The 19,083-nt window shown below is 42.3% G+C and overlaps 1 protein-coding gene across 1 annotated transcript in view; it reads right to left on the reverse strand.

The window, feature by feature from the left end:
- DOCK3 (dedicator of cytokinesis 3) overlaps positions 1 to 19,083 on the reverse strand; it is a 791,467-nt gene that overhangs the window by 253,971 nt on the left and 518,413 nt on the right. The window contains exons 11-12 of the mRNA XM_019504626.1: positions 8,890 to 8,950; positions 5,860 to 6,007 (exon numbers count right to left, since the gene is read on the reverse strand). Of these exons, the coding sequence (XP_019360171.1) occupies positions 5,860 to 6,007; positions 8,890 to 8,950 (209 nt within the window). The remainder of the gene's footprint in view (positions 1 to 5,859; positions 6,008 to 8,889; positions 8,951 to 19,083) is intronic.

The raw sequence follows: 19,083 nt of genomic DNA on the forward strand, positions 1-19,083 counted from the left end.
ATGGCAGGAGGCATGACGGTGTGGATCACATGTCAAATTCTATCACGCCTTTACCTGAATGCCTAGTGGGGCTCAAAGAATAGTCTACCCTCATCCATCCAATGCGATGCCACAGCCAGCAAAGCAAACAAAACCCTGGCTTGCATCTACTGATGAATCACAAGCAAGACCCAGGAAGTCGTCCTCCTGCTTCACTTGGCCTCGGTGAGGCTGCAGCTACAGTATTGCATCCAGTTCTGGGCTCCGCACTCTAGACAGGATGTGGAGAAGCTTGAGAGAGTCCAGAGGACAGCTATGCACATGATTAAAGGACAAGAGAACAGGCCTTATGAGGAGAGGCCGAGAGGCATGGGACTCTTCATCCTGGAGAAGTGAAGGCTCAGGGGGGACTTAGCAGCAGCCTATAAGTACATAAGGCATGTGCATCAGGAACTGGGAGAACATCTGTTCACCAGGGCACCCCATGGGAAGACAAGGTCCAATGGTCACAAACTCCTGGAAGACCGTTTTAGGCGGGACGTAAGAAAAAACTTATTTACCGTCCGAGTCCCCAGAGCCTGGAATAGACTCCCCTCCCAGAAGTGGTGTAAGCACCTAGTCTCGACATTTTTAAGAAACACTTGCATGTCTATCTTCTTGGGATCATTTGACCCCAGCTGACTTCCTGCCCCTTGGGCAGGGGGCTGGACCCGACCATTTTGCGAGATCCCTTCCAGCCCTAATGTCTATGAAATCTCCTTGTAATCACCCTCCAGAGATGTGAAGACTTTATCAAATACCCCCTAAATCTTCTCTTCTTCAGACTAAATAATCCCAGTTCTTCCAACCTTTCATTGTAAATAATATTTCCTAGACTTATAATAATTTTTGTTGCTCTCTTCTGGACTCGTTCCAATTTATCTACATCTTTCTTGAAGTGAGGTGCCCCAAACTGGACCCAGTAGTCTAAGTGAACCCACACTAGGGCTGAATACAATGGAAAAATCACTTCCCTTGACTTACAGGGAACACTGTTATAAATTCAATGCAGCATGCTAATGGCTTTTTTTTTTTTTTTTTTTTTGCAACAAGAGCATGCTTTTGATTCATATATGACTTGCTGTCCAACATAACATGCGACAACATTACGACTGGCAAGGCAATGGTATGCAACTACAAGCATTTTGCTCCAGCAGTTGAAATGTAGTATTTCTTTTTGAATTACTATGGAAAGAATATAAATGTGTTACAGATTATGTAAAATTTAGATGCAAAAGAAACAGGATATATATCTCACAGGAGGAATGAAAGCACTGGATATTACGATGCATATAACAACTCAGATACGGTACATTAAAAAGCATAAATTAAATGATACAAGAAAACCTGAACTGGCCTAGAAAAAAGTACCATACTGAATGTTACTGTATCTCACCTTTAACTTCTGTACTTGTTTTCTCTTAAGTATTATATGGTAGTTTAAAAATAAACCCAAAAACAACTCACAGACCACCAACTGGTGTCACTTTTAAAGATTATTTCAAATAGTGTGTCATTCTGCACGTGATAGTTTATATTCTAAACCCCAATACTTTTTAAGAGAAAGGATACTTCACCCTGTGGTGGTCGCTCTGCCAACTGAAGAAAAAAACTTGACTTATCTTCAAATCTGATTTCTTTTTGAATTTACAACTTTTAAATAGGTAGACAATTTCCTGACACAGCCTAGCAAAACGTTTAAAATTATATTGTGGCTCTTAAGGCTACCTCATGCCATCATAAATACACAGGGCCAGATTTCCAAGATATTTAGGTGCCTACCTGAATTACAAGTATAATACCTTTTAAGAATGTGGCTGTTCGCTAGTAGTGCAGCCACACTGCCTTTTGTTTTGAGCACATAAAACTGGATCTAAACAGCATGTATTTGAAAAGCATGGACAACTGACTGAAAAGGGCAGGGTTCTATTAATATGGAATGTACTATGAGCTATTGCACATTATTTCATGTTTTGCTATTTAAGGTAATCATGACACTGAAAACTGATGTGCATTTACTTAATAGATTCATAGGCCCAATTATACAGAATAAATGTTAAGACTGCAAATGCTTTTTTAGCAGATGCTGCAGAAGCATCAGCTCTTAAACCAGTGTTTCTCAATCAGAGTGCCTTATGGTCCTTTCAAGGGTGCCACAGGGTGCTATACACTTCTAGGTACGTAAATATGAATCACAAAATGAACCCAGAGATTTAAAATAAAAATCCATATTGCTAAAAACATTCTGACTGACTGTGGTCTTTCTGAGTTCTTTGCAACAAAAAACCTTGTTTTCTGTAGTAAAAAACAAAATAGCATTAAAACGAAGAGGTGGCAATTTCCAAGAGGTACCTCGAGTCTATCAAGGGATGTCTCACATCTAAAAAGGCTAAGAACCACAAAAGCCTTACTTAATGTGACACCCAAATAGCTTACCCTGCATAGCATCCATCCTTCTTCCTACAGCTTGTTTCAGCATGGCCCTTTTACAACAGTTAGTGTGTTGTATAGACAATACAGACTAATACACGTATATTTAAATCCCACACAAATCAACTAAAGACATCCAGAACTGCAGACAAATTATTTTGAAAATAAACAGAACTTCAAGCCATAAACTCCAAACTAAACATATATTTTAATCTCTATTAATGTCCCTAAACAACAAAGCAGCTTCAACCTTGAACATCTGAGATGTTTACATTTTTAAATTATAAATATTTCAGACTGTAAATGTGTGGAAGCAAGACCTAAATACAAATCCTTGCTGTTGCAAAACAGTCTATCAGAGGCGAAAGAGCAGCTCATGGTTGCTTTTAAGGTAATTAAACCTGCCAGGATGTTTTCAAAAGGTCTGTCACTCAGATACCACTATAAAAGAGAATCTGAACTGGAGGCAATATCAGTAGGAATGCTGAGGAAGAAAAAAGCCTTGGGCAAGGTGTTTGGGGGTATTAATTCAATAGCATGATTAGCATCCTTCAAAGATGAAGACAGACTGCTCATGGACCTCCTGTGCACAGTGATAGTCTATGAACAAAGCCAGCACACAGAGGGAATAACTGCCAATGTTCTCTATTTAATTAACCGTCAGAAAGCAATACTGATCCAATAAAGCAGCCAGCCTCTGTAAGCAGTTGTGAATGGAAGCCAAACAGACAATTTCAATGCAGCTTGAAAAATTTGGCAAATTCAGTTTGAGCAAAGGCAGTTGATGCCACTGATGCTAAAATTAAAAGTAAGCTACACATTCATATTCAGTTGAAAATGGAACATAAATCCATTAACTTGATTGAACTACAGAAACTTTATTGACCTTTTCATGCTGTTATATCATAAATCATAGAAAAAAGACCTGGAAGGGACCTCTGGAAGTCATCTAGTCCAACACCCTGTCTGAGGCAGGATCATCTGCATTCAAACCATCCTATAAAAATCCTTTGTCTCATTGGCAATCCCTCACAGTCAAGGATGATTGTCTTCCAAGATTGCTTTATCTGTGCGTATGAAGATGGCTGACAAGATCAATCCAGGATTGACTGGTTCTACTGTAACTTGGGCATGTGTTTCCATGTGGGGTAGGTGGTCTGGATTTTTGGTTTGGTCCACGACATGCTGTTTCTGCTGCTCCAGCTTTCCATCTCCTGTTAATATCATAAGGTTTCAAAGTACTGAGATCCTTGCAGCAGACACTTCCTTCATTTGGGGCAGTCTTGGACAATAGTGTCCCATGAGTTGATGTCAATGTTGCATTTTTCTAAGTTGGCCTTGAGGATGTCCTTGAATCGCTTTTTCTGCTGTCCCCTTGAGTGTGCACCTTGACTGAGCTGGCAGAATAAAACTTGCTTTGGGATTCTGGATTCAGACCTCTGGATGATGTGGCCAGCCCAGTGAAGTTGATGTCAGATGATCATTGCCTTGATGCTCATGTTGTTTGCTTGTGAGAGGGAACTAACATTGGAGTGTCTGCCTTCCCACTGAATTCAAACAATCTTTTGCAGGCAGTGCTGATGGTACTTCACCAGCGATTTGAGGTGTCTCCTGTATGTTGTCCATGTCTGATCTCCATACGGTAAGGTAGGGATCACAATTGCTTGATAAACCATAAGCTTGATTTCAGATTTGATGTCATGATCTTCGAACACCCATTTCCCTCAGGCGTTTGAAGACTGCAGTTGCACACTTGAGGCAGTGCTGGATTTTTTCATTGACGTCAGCCTTCTGCAAGAGAGGGCTTCTGAGGTACAGGAAATACTCAGTGTTCTCCAAAAGTCTGACCATGAATTTGAATTACCAGAGCTGGGGACTGCTTATTAAGAGCTTCTTGATGGAGGACCTTAGTCATCTGAATGTTAAGTTTCAGTCCCATTTTCTTGTATGCCGTGGTAAAGAGGTCAAAAATTGCTTGAAGATCTGTTTCCAAGTAAACACACAGCATCATCCAAGTGAGCTCACAGCATCTATGATACTGTAGGTTGATGACTGAAGTTGGGTGGTCTTGGTTTTGGCTTGGAGTCAGCTGAGATGAAACAGCTTACCATCCATTTGGTGGTTTAGCTGCACTCCAAGTGGAAGCCTGTTGGTGGTCAGCTGTAGCATTGTGGAAAGAAATATCAAGAAGAGTGTTGGAGGAATGATACAGCCTTGTTTAAACTCCTGTCTTACCTTTAAAGGGATCTGGGATAGAACCGTTACTGAGAATCACTACTTGCATACTGTCATAGAGTGGGTGAAGAATGGTGATGAATTTCAGTGGGCAACCATATCTCAGAAGGATCCTCCACAGAGCTTCTTGGTTGACAGTGTCAAAGGTTTTCATGAGGTCAAAGAAGGCCATGTAGAGAGGTTTATGTTGTTCCTGGCATTTTTCCTGAAGCTGGCGAGCAGTGAAGATCATATCGGTTGAGTCTCTTGATGCCCTCAACCCATACTGAGATTCTGGGTGGAGCTCTTCAGCAGGTGGAAGAAGACCATTCAAGAGGGTTCTCACAATGATCTTTTCTGTGGTGGACAGCAAGGCGATCCCTCTGTAATTTCTACAGTAAGACCTATCTCCTTTCTTGAAGATTGTCACAATCGTGGTAACCCTGGGGTCATCTGGGATTTCATCATCATTTTACACAGTCAACCCTGACAAAGCCACAAGACACAACACCTCAATCTGCCACTTCTCCATATCCACTTTAAAATGTGGAGCCCAAAACTGCACATAAAACTCTAGATAAGGCCTAACCAGTGCTAAGTAGAGAGGCACAATCTTCTCCTGTGCTTCTACTGATACACCCCAAAAGCACATTTGCTTTTTGACTTGTGCATTAGCATTAGCAACTCAAATCAAATGGTTTAGAACAGAGGTTGGGAACTTTTTAAGGCTGAGGGCTAGACTGACCCAGGTTGGGTAAGAGGTGGTGGAAAGGAAAGTGCTAGGACTCAGCTGCCACCACTACTGCTTTTCCCCACTGAAACACAGGGAGAGAAACTGCTGCCAAATGTCCCTGAACTCCATGTTTACAGGCCAGATCAAGTGCCTCGGGCTAGATCCAACCTGCAGGCCATAGGTGGCTGACCCCTGGTTTAGAAGGTCAGAGAGCTCATCAATACAGAAGGCACACATCGTATACATTCCAGAAAGTGTTAGTATATTATTACTTTTTACACAAGAAGGAAGGCTGTAGAAACCTGATAAAGAAAGGGATTCGTAAAAAACTACAAATCTTTCCCATGGAATTCAGAGCTCACTGTTTGGTTTCTGACTTGTGGTTCCAATGCAATTATATAGTAATAAACTATAGAATACACAATGCACATATGTGATTTCTTTCCCCTTCTGGAATTACTCACGTGTAAACTTTCAAAACAAAATCCTTTTCTTCTTTCAGTTCAGAGATGGACTGAAGTACATCCATGATGCTCAATACTGCACAGCCATAGGGGCGACGGTAATGGAGATGTGGGGGACCCTTTTTCGAATCATTTAGCAGCATGCGACCTTAAACAGATAACAGTAGTTAGAAAGTCAAGTTTAGTCATTCCCTCTACTGTCTTTCTGTTGTCTTTGTGTGTGTGTCTATGTATACATTTATAAAATACAAACCATTGCGAACATGTTTCCATATATTTCCAATTTCCTCCTCTCATATTATATTATATATCATTTCATATAAAAGAATGTATATTAAATGTATTATGGTGCCAATGGTTGTCAGTTTTCTTTCTAACACATGAGGGAACATTTTGGAAAAGGAAACTATTTCAACTGAATACTTTTCAAATATTTGTGTCATTTTTTTAATGAACTAATAGTTTTCAAGATCAGAATACACTATTATGATCTGGTCTGATTTCTTACATAACTCAAGCCACAATATTTCTTCCTGTAATTTTTTAAAAGAAGTTTAATAAATTGAGGTTTAACTAAAGCATACCTTGGAGCAATATTTATAAGCCTGATTTAGAGGGAACATTTTTATACAAGTGTATGGCACTGGATTCAGATAATGAAGAACTGATCCTTAAAATGCTCTTGCAAATTTAAGGATTTTTATTATTACTCAGAAAAACATAACAAATCTATGGCTTCATTTACATTGTATGAGCATTAAGAATAATATCTGTTACTGATACCCAGTGTCACTAAAAGTTGTGTCAAACACAATTTAACTGCACATATACTCCAACAAGCACTATTCATCCATGTTTCAGAAATGGTGGTTAGGCCTCAAAGTGACTGAACAACTCAAAACTTGGAAACATTGAAAAGTATTGTGCTGCTCACTATTACATAAAATTCTTGTACCTGAAAGAACTCAGCAGATAGCCTATTATTCTGATTAACTGATTGTCCCAGTGAGAGTTGAGTTTAAAAAAAATCTGAAAAAAATCTTGCAATAAAATATTATATTCTGCATAAATACAAGAAATACTACTTTAGCAACTTCTTAAATAAAAGATCAAAACTTATAATGAACTACCTCCTAACTTCTTGATGCTGGTTAAATGCATCCCTGCTATGAGATACTGTGTGTACAGATATTTGGGAAGGTTAGGAGGAGGTTAGATTGGGTTAAAAATGGCCTCCTGATCTAAGGTAAGTTGGGGTGGGAGAGGCTAGGGGGTAGGCTTGCATGGGGGGGGCAAGTAGGTCCATGGGGGAGAGGGTCAGGAAAGCAGGTGAGGTGTGCAAGGAGGAATGGGGTGGAGGGAGCAAGCTGGGTCTGCAGGGGATCAAGCAGTGTCCATGGGTGGATCAGGAGGGCAGGCAGAGTCCGTGAGGGTTTGGTGGGTCTGGGAGAGTTTGGTGGGAACAGAGGGGGCTCACAAAGTCCATGGAGCTCTCTCTCCCCAGGACCTGGGGCTGTGTTTAGCCTCCCAACCCCCACAACCCCAGACAAACAACCTCCACTGGATAAACCAACCTCCACCTTTGTGCCCACTCCTCCCCCTCCCCCAACTTATTTCCTTGGCTCCTGACACAGGTGAATGCTGGTAAAATTGGCTCCAGAAGCAGCTTGCAGGATGGGGGGGGGGTATGGTGAGCTTGATGGTGGGGAGGTGCTGGCTGATCTGCAGGGGCAGGCATTATCTGTTTGGTAGGGCGGTGCGAAGCTTTGGGTGGTGATTTGATTCAGAGGAGATTCAGCCTGATTCGGTGGCTGAATCTCCAAATCAGAATTGAATCAGGGGACCAATTAAAAGGTCCGAATCTATTCAAAGCTCTCCAAATCTTCAGAAAAGATTCAGAGAGCTTTGATGATTCAGGCAGTCCCCAGTGGCTGCAGCAGGGAGCTGCAGCCAACTCTGAGTTGATAAGTACCAGGGTGGGGGCAAGGGGATGAAGGGGGAAGGGGACCCTGCCAACCCCCAGCCCCTGCCTGCTCCCACCTTTTTTCTTCCCCAAGTGTGGAAGCTGGTGTGGGCAGGGCATCCATTGCTGGGCTGCAGGAGATGGGCCTGGCTGATTCAGCGATTCAGGATCAGATTTGGCCAAACAGATTTGGGACAATGATTCAAATCACCAGATTGAATCACTGACCCCTGGATCATGTGAATTTGAATCCGAAGTGAATACTAGATGCTTTGCACAGGCCTACTCTTTGGGGATGGGGGTGGAGGAGCCTGGATGCCAAAAATAGCCTGGTGCCAGGGGAAAAAAGTGCAGTCCTGGAGGTGGGGCTGGCACCTGAGCTTTTCCAGCCCTGGGGCTGTGTTGGGAACTGTAGAGAAAGAGGACAGTTAGATCAGTCTAAAAATGAACAACCCAATCTAAGTTAGGTGTACCTGGACGGTATAGCTCACCCTTATCTTGACCTAACTAGTGTAAGGTCCACACCTGGGGAAACTAACTTAATCAGGTGGCCATTTTTAATGTTATCTAACATCCCCCTAACTTCCCTGAATGTTTGTACATAGCCTGTAAGTTGAAAAGCAGCAGTAAATTGCCTGTTGTTGGGTAAGCAGTGGAAAAAGAGGTGTTTCCATTTATTCAGCAAATTATTTAGAAATTTGTACATGACTAGGTACACTGACATCTTCTTCAGCAAACTGACTTTATTTCCATACCCTGTCTTTTATTCAAAGTTAAAAAGGCTGCATGAGAACCCTAATATCTTTTATTTCAAACAGAGTATTACCCAATTCTCCTGCTTGAGATCAAGAAAAATCTCTGGTTAACAATTACTAAGTTGTATTAATATCCGTTTCCATTACTATATTTGAATCTGTCTCAACCAAAAGTCAGGGTCCATGACTAAGCTTCTTAACTGGTTAAACTCATCGTATTGTTAATTCAGTCCAAGCAATGTTTAAAAAATAACAACTTTAAATTCATTTTGAGGTAATATTTAAAAATGTACTTAATAAAGCATACCATACCTATTCGAATTACATGGGCAACTATGTACAAGTCTCTCTTCATGTCCTTGCTGCTGAGATCCTAACAGATTGGGAAAGACATAGATGTTAAAAAAAAGAAAAGTAACACTTTAAAAACAAAGTGAGTTTGTAAAACTCCTCCCACACCCAAACCAAAATCCACAAGCAAAGATCAGTAATACATACCAATACTTTTCATCTTTAAATATGGTCCAAATAGGTGGAAGGCTATTATAATTTTCATTTACATATTAGGAAAGAGAGAGGCTCTCACTATGGACAACCATTCATTTGCTGTGGCACTTGGTAGTGCTACCAAAATCCAGTGCCATGGGGGCATATAGGTGTTCCAGCCCCCTGGCTGGAGAGCCCTCCAGTCAGGAAGCAATATGGAGCTGCTGCTTAGGTTCCTCCAAGGAAGCCTGTGAGCAAGCCCAATCACTGTCAGCCTGCCCTCTCCAGCAAGTTATCAGTAATCAGCAGCTCTCCTATATTCCTGTGGAAGCTGTGGGAGCTCTTTCTACTGCCACTGCCTTACAGGGGCTTTCTAGACTGTTCCTGTGGCAGCAATCTACCCACTCCTCCAACAATCAAGGCTTCTACTGCTCTCTCTCCCTCTCCCCTTGGAAGTTGCGGGGTGGGTGAAAAATAAAGCGCAGAGCACCATGACTTCTGCAGGACTACAAGTAATTAAACATTACAAGTGGCTCTACAAAATGAAGCACTAGTTCTGGTTTCAAACAGATACTTTTCTGTAGTGCTTGGGTCATGGAGTGCTACAGATGCATACTGGTATGCTCACATTTTGTAGTGCTACAAGGGCTTTTGTAGGGTTTCAAGTCTTACAGCTGTCCATACCCTTTGTTTTGGGTAGGGAAGCGCTATAGGAGATTAAATCAAAGATCTACAGCACTCTACAATATAAAAAAAACGCACAGCTCTGTGCAGACTCAGTAGTGTAACTGAGGGGAGGGCAACCAGAACACTAGCCAGGGGTACTACTTTTGTTGGTGTGGGGAGCATACAGAAATAGGTGCCACTGATGGCAACACTGCCGTTGGTACTGAGGCAGCTAGCACTGCCCCATGCCTTGCACCTGTCCCCACTACACCTCCGCATACACAGCATGTCCTAAGAGCTTACAGTCTAAGTGAGTTTGCAACCTAAAACTTCACTCCCTCGTTTCACTGGATGGAAAGGCAGGAGACATGTATCTAGCACTTTTCTAGATACTAGGTGCATCTACACAGGATGCTTTACTGAGCAGTAGCACAGTTTACTGCACAGTAAGCATGTGCCTACAGGTGTACACACTTATTGCACAGTAAACCTTGCTAATCGTGAGAAAATTTGCTACCTGCACATGCAAGTAGCAATTTACCTGCAATAGTTACTGTGCAGTAGCGCTCATGTGGATGCCTGATTGGTCACCAGGGAGTGGGAGATTGCTCCCTGCCCCCAGGAGTTGCCTGCTGCCAAGGCAGGCTCCACCACGAGAGCCGAGGTGGAGACTATGTCCCCCTACCTTGGGAGCAGGGAACTCCAAGCCCTCCGCTTCGAGACTGCTATCGTGATCGGAGAGCTGGGGGCTGGAAGATCCTTAACTCCCAGTGCCAGCTCTGCGATCACAGGGCCAGCATTGGAAGATCCTTATCTTCCAGCACCAGCTGTGTGACCACAGATTTCCCATTGAGAGATAAGGATCTCCGACTGCAGAGCCGGCGCTGGGAGCTCCATGCTGGCAGGGGCTGGGGAGGTTTTCCCCCCCACTCAGCTCCAGGATTGCAGAGCTGGGTGGCGAACAGGCTGGAGAGCCTGTTCTCTGCTTAGCTCCGTGAGTGCAGTGGATAAAATCTCAAGTTTAAGGTAAAAAGAAATAATAGTGACCCCCTCCCCCAGACACTTAGACCTTCTGATTATCTGTGTTCATTTTCCACAATCAAATATTTAAAATTCAGTTCTATCTTAAGTGAATAATGTATGCAGAGTGTCTCAAAAATGAATATTTACTTCAGTTTCAGGAGTACAGACATACTGATAAAACCACAGCCAACTCTCATCCCTGTATGGGTTTGCTGATTTATTGTTCGTAACTATAAGGAGTCAATGATGGACTTTTGGAACACAAACAAGAGTGTACATTGCAAGTTATGCTCTTGCTTTCTAAGGAAACAAGAAGCATCTCTGGCAATCAATAAGTCTTTGTCTCCCTGACAACTGAGATGTGCATACTTTTTTGTGAGACACCCTGTATATTCAACTTGGCTACTTTTCACCTCCAGAGCAGCATGACAGGGGAAAGCTTTTAAAATCTCGCTGGCCATGTCCACATGAGTGTAGACACTTGGTTCTCTGGGGATAATTAGCAGCGGGACACCTTGTTCTGCTGCTAGTTCTCCCCAGGGAATGACTGTGCCACGCGCCTTCTGGTGCATGGCAGGTTACCCTGGGTGGGGTCGGGGAGGCTGTGGTCAGCACTGGGCTGGCTCCAGAAGCCTTACCTGGGGTCCTGGGGGCCTTCTGGGGCTGCAGCAGTGGCAATCTTGCAACTTGGAGACTGGCCAGCAGCCAGAGTGTGACTCCAGTCAGCCAGGCTCTGGTTTTGAGTGGTGCAGGCTGCTCCCCTGTGTGCTGGTCTGCTTCTTTTTCTTTGTGCAGGTTTTTTTTACCCCTGGATATCCAGGGGTCAAAAAACCCCCTATGCTGCTCCCTTACAGTATGGAGAACAGCTTAACATGCAGTACGTGGCACCACAGATGTGACTGCATTGCCACATACTGCACAGCTGTGCTTGTCTGGATGCAGCCTCTAGCTGCAGCCCAGAGAAGCAAACGGAAAGTACAAAAGGGAGAGCGACTCTTTAAAATGGCACCAAGTAGCTGAAACGAAGTGTCAACATTCATCTCCACTGAATTCAGTTTTTCAAAAACATTTCATTATTTTGACAAATCTTTTTGAAAAACAAGGAGACATAGAAAGATTTGTTACTGACTGTTCTTTAACTGCATCACTTCACACATGAATGTTAGATGTTACATACTTAACTTTAAACAAATCTTACTATTTTTGCTGGTTTCAAATAACCCTGTTCTAATGACGTTTTCATATGAATAATTGGTATACTTTTCCCCCTGGCTTATCCTTGAGGAAACACAGGATGATAAAGAAGCCAGTTGTAGGAAACAGAATATGCAATTCAAATTCTGTGTTCATGAATGCAAGAAATCAGTGACATTGCAAGGGCGTAAAAGACTGCAACTTCACTTTGTATACACAGTCTGACATTCACAATTTAAAACAGTATGTTTAAAGTGGACTACATAAATAGACTGTTTGATCATTAAAACCCTGGTCCAAGATTAAATTGTACAATTAATGTAATTTAGGGCCCTGCCACATGTTCAAATTACAGCTGGATAGAAATCAGCTATAAAGTTATTACCCATTTTCAAACACTAAGTCTGTAACTGATTGGCTCTTTTTATAGCTGTTTGAACGTTTTCATGGCATGATAATTACTTTGCACGTGTGGCCAGGCTAAATTTATTGCAGGTTGGACCAGTTAATTGTATAATATATGTAACGTGTGGCAGGGGCCTTATTTTCAGTATGTGCACAAAACTCAAAGAAAATTTTAACGACATTAATGATCCCAGAGCACTGTAGCACTGTAACCAGAATAATGAAGCTGGAAATATAAAACCATCAACCCTCTATTTCCTTAATGTATTTCAGCTAAAATTTGTGTCTTGAGCTAAAGGGATCACCTATGCTTAAAATTTGTTTTAAAAGAAAAACAAAAACAAAATTGTAGTACTTTAGCATAGCAGTTATTCCAAATGAGATTAAGCCATTGTCCTCATTCCTGTGAAATGTGTACAGAAACCACCAGTGAATAAGATACCCTCAGGATCAGCCCTCAAGATACAAAAAAGAATTTTGTACTACGAGAGGCCTGAAGTATTTCTTCTTACATAAGCACCATTGCTTAACACCACTTTGGGATACTGTTTAACTATGTTATTGCACTCTAGGCAAGAATGATTTGAAAGGCAGGTTCCATGTATTGTACAGAGACTCACTGAAGTAGCATTATGACATTTCATAATGTACAAAGCCATTTAGAAGCAGCTGTTGTTTCTCTCTTTCTGTACTCCTAAAATAAATATCTTGTTATTTAGTATTTTATCTGATAGAATCTCCAAATCCTTCACAATCCATGTAAAAAAGAAGCACTGATCAACTTCTGCTATGCTAGGGAGGGAGGACAGCAGACAGGTGAAAAATTAAGGTGACTACAGTACTCAGAAAAAAAGTCTATGGGGAAATTTCAGTCATGGAAAATGGTTAACTTTTACTGTCTCAAAAAGTTATGCGATCTATAATATCCATATTAATCAGTTTGTATCTTCCACAAACCACAAGATTTAGCATAGGTTGCTGTATGAGGGTCAGATGAGAAGCTGCCAGCCCAGAGACTGATCCTTACTGTAATTTTAATAAAATAGCCGTGGATCCAGTTTTTTACTCTTCTTTTCCTTTAATTAACTGAAAATCTCAATCCTAATGCTGGTGGCAACAAACAGCCTTTTTGAGTATATAAGTGGTATGGCAGTTAGATTTCTTTCTGTAACAATACCGTTTTTCAACTACCACATTTTACAAAATATGAAAAACAAAAACTCCATTTCCTTAGTAGCAAATTTATGAATGAATATGCTCATTGGTTTTATAAGAATATCACATGGCACTTCTGTGCACAGAAATAAATCAATGTCCAGTCAAGAGAAGGAGGGAAAAATTCTGCAACTGTGGAAATTGATTGTAAAATGGCAAAAGGTTAATTTAATACATTAAAAACAATCTTTATTGGAAAACAAAATATATACCCTAACCTTGCATGGCAGCTTTCTATCCCAACCAACTAGAGAAAGCAAACCCTAAAAACCTGAGATTTATGCAGACAGCTTGGGCAGTATTCTAACATCCCTCGTGCACCTAAATGGCAATTTTCCAGCCATATAAGTGGACTTATTGCTACTTATGAACACTGCACAATTATATTACCCCTGCAGTGTGGATGCATAAACATGAATATTTACACTGAGCATGTACAGTAGGGTGTGCACTGACCACACAGGGAAGCAGGTAGAAATAGTCATTTACATGCACACAGGTAAACCAAATTCTACCCTCAGTAGCTATTATCTCTTCCCCTCCCAACACAGTTAGCTAGGATTTTTTCAGTTAAAATTTTACACATGAATAATGGGTGTGTGTGCTTAGCTGCATACCTGTCTGGACAGTGCATAGCTTTCTACACATGCTCGGTGTACACACAGATTCTTAGGCACTCACACAGCCTCATTAAAAGAAGGCCAAAGTGCGCGTAGTTGCCTAAAGGGTAGGTATACAGCTGGTAACCTGTCACTTACAACTGCACTTCCTCTATTAGAACCATCATCTTGTCATACCTTTGAAAAGGAATAGTCTCATTTTTTACCTACTGCAAGCAGCCTCACATGCCAGGGTCTGACTATGCTTGCTAGCTAAGTCCATGCCTCCTTACAGCTGTTGAGATCTGTGAAACATAGAAACATTTTAATTGTTTTCTTTTGTAAATGGACATCCTACTCCGCTCCTGCAAATCAGGGAAGAAGCTGCTTAGATTCCCTTTCATTACCTGCTATAACCAGTGCAACATATGGCAGGATTTAGCTATAGGTCTTAAAAAAAACTGAAACTCAGTGCTAAGAAGGGATTTTAATCTTTGGGCTATCATTAGCTCACATTCAGCCAATCAGTTTCTTCCCCCCGCCCCCAGTTCCTAGGATACTTATCCTGCCAACTCGATCTCATAATGGAATTCGAAATTATGCCCCAACCCCACTATATGGGGTTCTTGTTCTTTGTCTGAGGTACTGCCTAACATTTAGGAAACAGAATACAAATTTAATCTAATTTAATAACGTCTTTCATCTTAAAATTTAAGAATATTAGGTAACTAGTAATATAATATTTAAAAAGCAGGCTTCCACATCTTCACTTGTCAAAAGTATCACCTCTTAAATACTTTCTTTGCTTTGTTACTGTCTGTTAAAGAAGGTATATAGTGAGATCCTTAACAAGCACAGAAACTCCGAAGCAGGTCACGGACACACACAATTATACTCAGTCTTTCCAAACAGTAATATGATTTTCAGAACATGTAGGGTTTCCTAACAAACCTTTGGATTCTCCATGACATAGCTGGCTATTTAGTCTAAATTATCAGTTAAAGTTTAACATGCCTTGTATTTAGGTTTTATATAATATCAACGCAAACTTTGACTGACCATTAATATCAGATGACACACTGAGCAAACACTGTATTAGTCTACATACGGAAGTTCTTTTATACTTTATACTTTGATTTTCTCAAGTCAGTTTTTAGAGTAGACCCTTTTCTCAAGAGGTATCTGTCAAAATATTAGCAAAAACGTGGGGCTAAGGTGGGTTTACAGCAGGGGCATACACTATTCCCTCTTCAGTGATATAAAAATATTAAAAAAAAAAAGAATAAACCCACAGGAGTTTGGGAGTCATAGCCAGAGGGCACCGGGACTTAGCCTTAAACATGCTGCTAGGTTTGGGGTTGAATTTTTTTGCTAGGGGGCCATTACTGAGTAAATAATGCATGGACTACAGGCAACCCCCGCTTAATGCTGCTTCACTTAGCACTATTTCACTATAATTCTCATTTTGCATTCATACCTGATTCCACTTAGTGCTCAGCGAGTTTTGTTATAACACTCATGCTCGCCATCTTGGTTTGTCAAAAACGTTTGGTTTCACTTATAGCTATTTCCACTTAACACTCAGTTTTTCAGGAACCAATTATGAATGCTAAGCGGGGGTTGCCTGCATCTGAAAGGAAATACTCAGGTTTCCAGAAAAAAATTCTTATGGCTTTGAAAATACGAAGGGATGTTCTTGAGCCAATAGCTTACTTTTGTTCAACATAAACAAATCAATCTGTGTAACCGTGTTCTTTCTATTGCCTCTACAGCATGTATAAGCTCAGGAACTATTCTCCTCCCTATGCTGATATTTTCAAGTGATGCAAATAAGCTAGAAAGACTTGCTACTTTAATGCATCACTGTAAACACAGGTAAAAAAAAAAGTTTGCTAAATGGAAAGTAACATATTTGGTATGAAAATTACCTTACAGTAATTGATGTTCTTTGAAACAGAGGTACCTGTGAGGATCTCAATCTATTTGTCTGATAAACTATATTTTATATAGAAGATAGTAATGAGACCTGACTGCTACTACCTGAATAGTGATTTTAAATACTGCCCTACCAAATTTGGCATCTGTTATTGCAGTTGGGTGAAGGGCACAATGTTTAACAACAAAGACCAGCTGTCGGCCAGGTTCTGTGTACCTACATCGCCACTGCTGCAGCCCCAGGATATCCCCAGCATCCCAAGTAAAGCGGCTGAAGCCAGCCCATGTGCTAGCCCCATCTTCCCCTACCCCACCTAGGGTAACTTACCATGTAACAGAGAGGGTGTTCCCCAGGGACAACTGGCAGCAGGACAAATATATGCCACTATTATTTGTCCCTGGGGAAATGCAGTTCCTACTGGCTTCTATTGGACTGGGCTGCTGCACATTCCCAACTGGGGGACAGTAGTACGGAATCAGTTGCGGAAGAACTCTGGACTCAGCTTGAACCTTAGCTGCACTGTCTCCTTAAAGGTCTTGTAGTTGTCTGATTTCTCCACGGGCAGGTTATTCAGGACCACGGCCATGTCGCCTTCTACCAGAGCAGCCACGCGCATCATGAACTCTTCCGCTGGCACCTTCCACCGTCGCGCTTGTTTTTCGAAGGTGCTGAGGAATACGTCAGGATTGTCTCCGCCTCGGTAGCGAGAGAAAGCTGTGGCGTTCGGTTTGGGGTGTCCCCCGGACACTTGTGGAGGGCCTGCATCTCCCCCGTTGGGCTGCAGATGGAGTACTTCTAGTTCATGCTTGTGCTTGGACTCTGCCTCTTGGTGCTGGTGTTCCCGCTCTCTCTCCTGGTGCTCGGCCTCTTCACGCCAGGCTTCCAGCTCCATCTTATGCTTTTCTAGCTCATACCTGCACTTGCTCTCTTGCTCCCACTCCTCAGCTTCTAGCTGCATCTGGTACCTCCAGCACTCCTCCCTCGGAGGGCTGCGGACTTGGCATGCGGGGATGTGATTCTGGGGAGGGCTCAGGAGTTGGCGTGCGTGAAGGGGGCCCTGTGGCCAAGTCATTGTCACACAGGAGTTTAATCAGCTTTCCTTCTTTAGCCCTTTCTTCGCTTGATGGCCTCTCTCTTTCGCCAGGTTTCTTAGTTCGGGCACGGTTATTTGGACATACATGTCCGCTATCCTGGCCATCTACACTGTCCAGTCAACTCAATACCGAATTGATAATTGTTTGCTCAAGTGTTTCCAGTGACTCTATTCCTTCTCCCAAATTATGCCTCTAATACAGCAGGGTATTCAGATCCCACCCTGCCAGCACGTGTGGCAGGCCAGTAGGAGGAGCTCCTGCATTGAGCCTCCCACCTCACTATTCCCATCCACCTTCTGGACTCCACGTGTCTCTCCAGGGCACCTAAGCCTGGGCAGACCCACTTTCAAGCCCCACCACAGAGTCCAGGGGGTAACACGTGTTGCCACCACCCCGAGAAGGGACTGTCTCGGTTCTGTGTCCTCGGGGAAACACAGGCCCAACAGTCCTACGGATACTAGACCCAATACAAGAACTTGGGGCACCTCCCCAAGTTGGGGGCCAAAAAAGAGGAGAGTCTCCCTTAGTCCACAGATGCAAGGGGCCTCCTAGGCATAATTAAACCCGTCCCTCAATAAGTCTCCTACACCTGTCACAAAGGAGAACTTTATTGCTCCTGACAGCATGAAGCAGAACAGGGTAAGAGGTAGAGCACTATCAAGGGATTACCATTGAGCAAAACAATCTGGCTGAGGTAGCCGTTTGATATGCAAATGCATCACTGTGAGCTGACTAGCTCTCTAGAAACACTTACAAGTATCATTCAGAAGATGGTAGAGATCTGGCTCGGAGATTTCCACAGAGAGAGCGTTTCAGATGGATCAGACTCTCTCCCTGTGTCCTGATGCTTGAGCCATTCTGGTAAAAATGGCTTCCTTCTCTTCTTGGACCAGGCCCTTATATAGCCTTTCTGACCTCAGCAGCCCAGTCCAATAGAAGCCAGCAGTGTTGGCAACTAGCCAATTAATTTAAAAAGCATTACTGATTAAGGGCAGATGAGCAGGGGCTTTTCCCTCCCCCCACTCAGGTGACCAGAGGGACCACACCCTAGGCACCAGGCTTTTGTCACATAGATAGGGAGGAAAATCCCCCCTCCCTTAGGAATTCGACCCCAGTGTCTCAAGCTGGCAGGGACAGATTCCTGGGGAGAGACACAGATGGTGGCATTTCTGCCACACAGCATTTGGAGATGTGCTAAAGGAGGGCCTCCATAACCCTTGTAAGGACAATTCTTAAGTCCCACTTTGAAGGGGGTTCTCTCTCAGGTGGGAAAGCATGTTCTAGATATTCTAGATATTTGAATACTGCTGTATGCAGAAAAAAATTAGCACAGCTACACAGCCAGAGTTTTTTCTACGAGAATCAAAATCTAGACTCCAAAAGAATTTGGTATGGGGTCTTCCCCTGATGTTGACACAGTGCCCATAATTTAATTGCCCCCAGACACAGGGTTGACACATGGGTACCCCTCTGATTATATAATTCACTGCAGATGTGTTGTATTTAAGAATCTAAACAGTGAAACTATAGAACATACTAGAATGCTCTGCAATTTTATTTTATTGTTCCTATTTCTAGAATATTTTGTGTAAAGAGTCACATGACCTCTTCAGAGCAAATTTTTTATCTGCAGACATTACCTCCAAAGGCACACCAATAAATATTTATCACTTTGGTGTCAAAAAGCATTTACACTGGGACCACTATTTGCATGCTCATTTGACACCTAGTAGAAGGATACGCTGATCATAATGAGTCTTGTAACAGTCATATATGCATAAACTCAAACACTGCCTTGCAATCTGAAGCAATTTCTTATTGCAGTTGCTGAATTCATTTTGATACTGGTAGCATTAGATGAAAACCAGATGGCAATATTAAATGAAAG

The sequence above is a fragment of the Gavialis gangeticus genome, unplaced genomic scaffold (assembly GCF_001723915.1).
Source record: "Gavialis gangeticus isolate Ggan-Ray unplaced genomic scaffold, GavGan_comp1, whole genome shotgun sequence".
Taxonomy (NCBI): domain Eukaryota; kingdom Metazoa; phylum Chordata; order Crocodylia; family Gavialidae; genus Gavialis; species Gavialis gangeticus.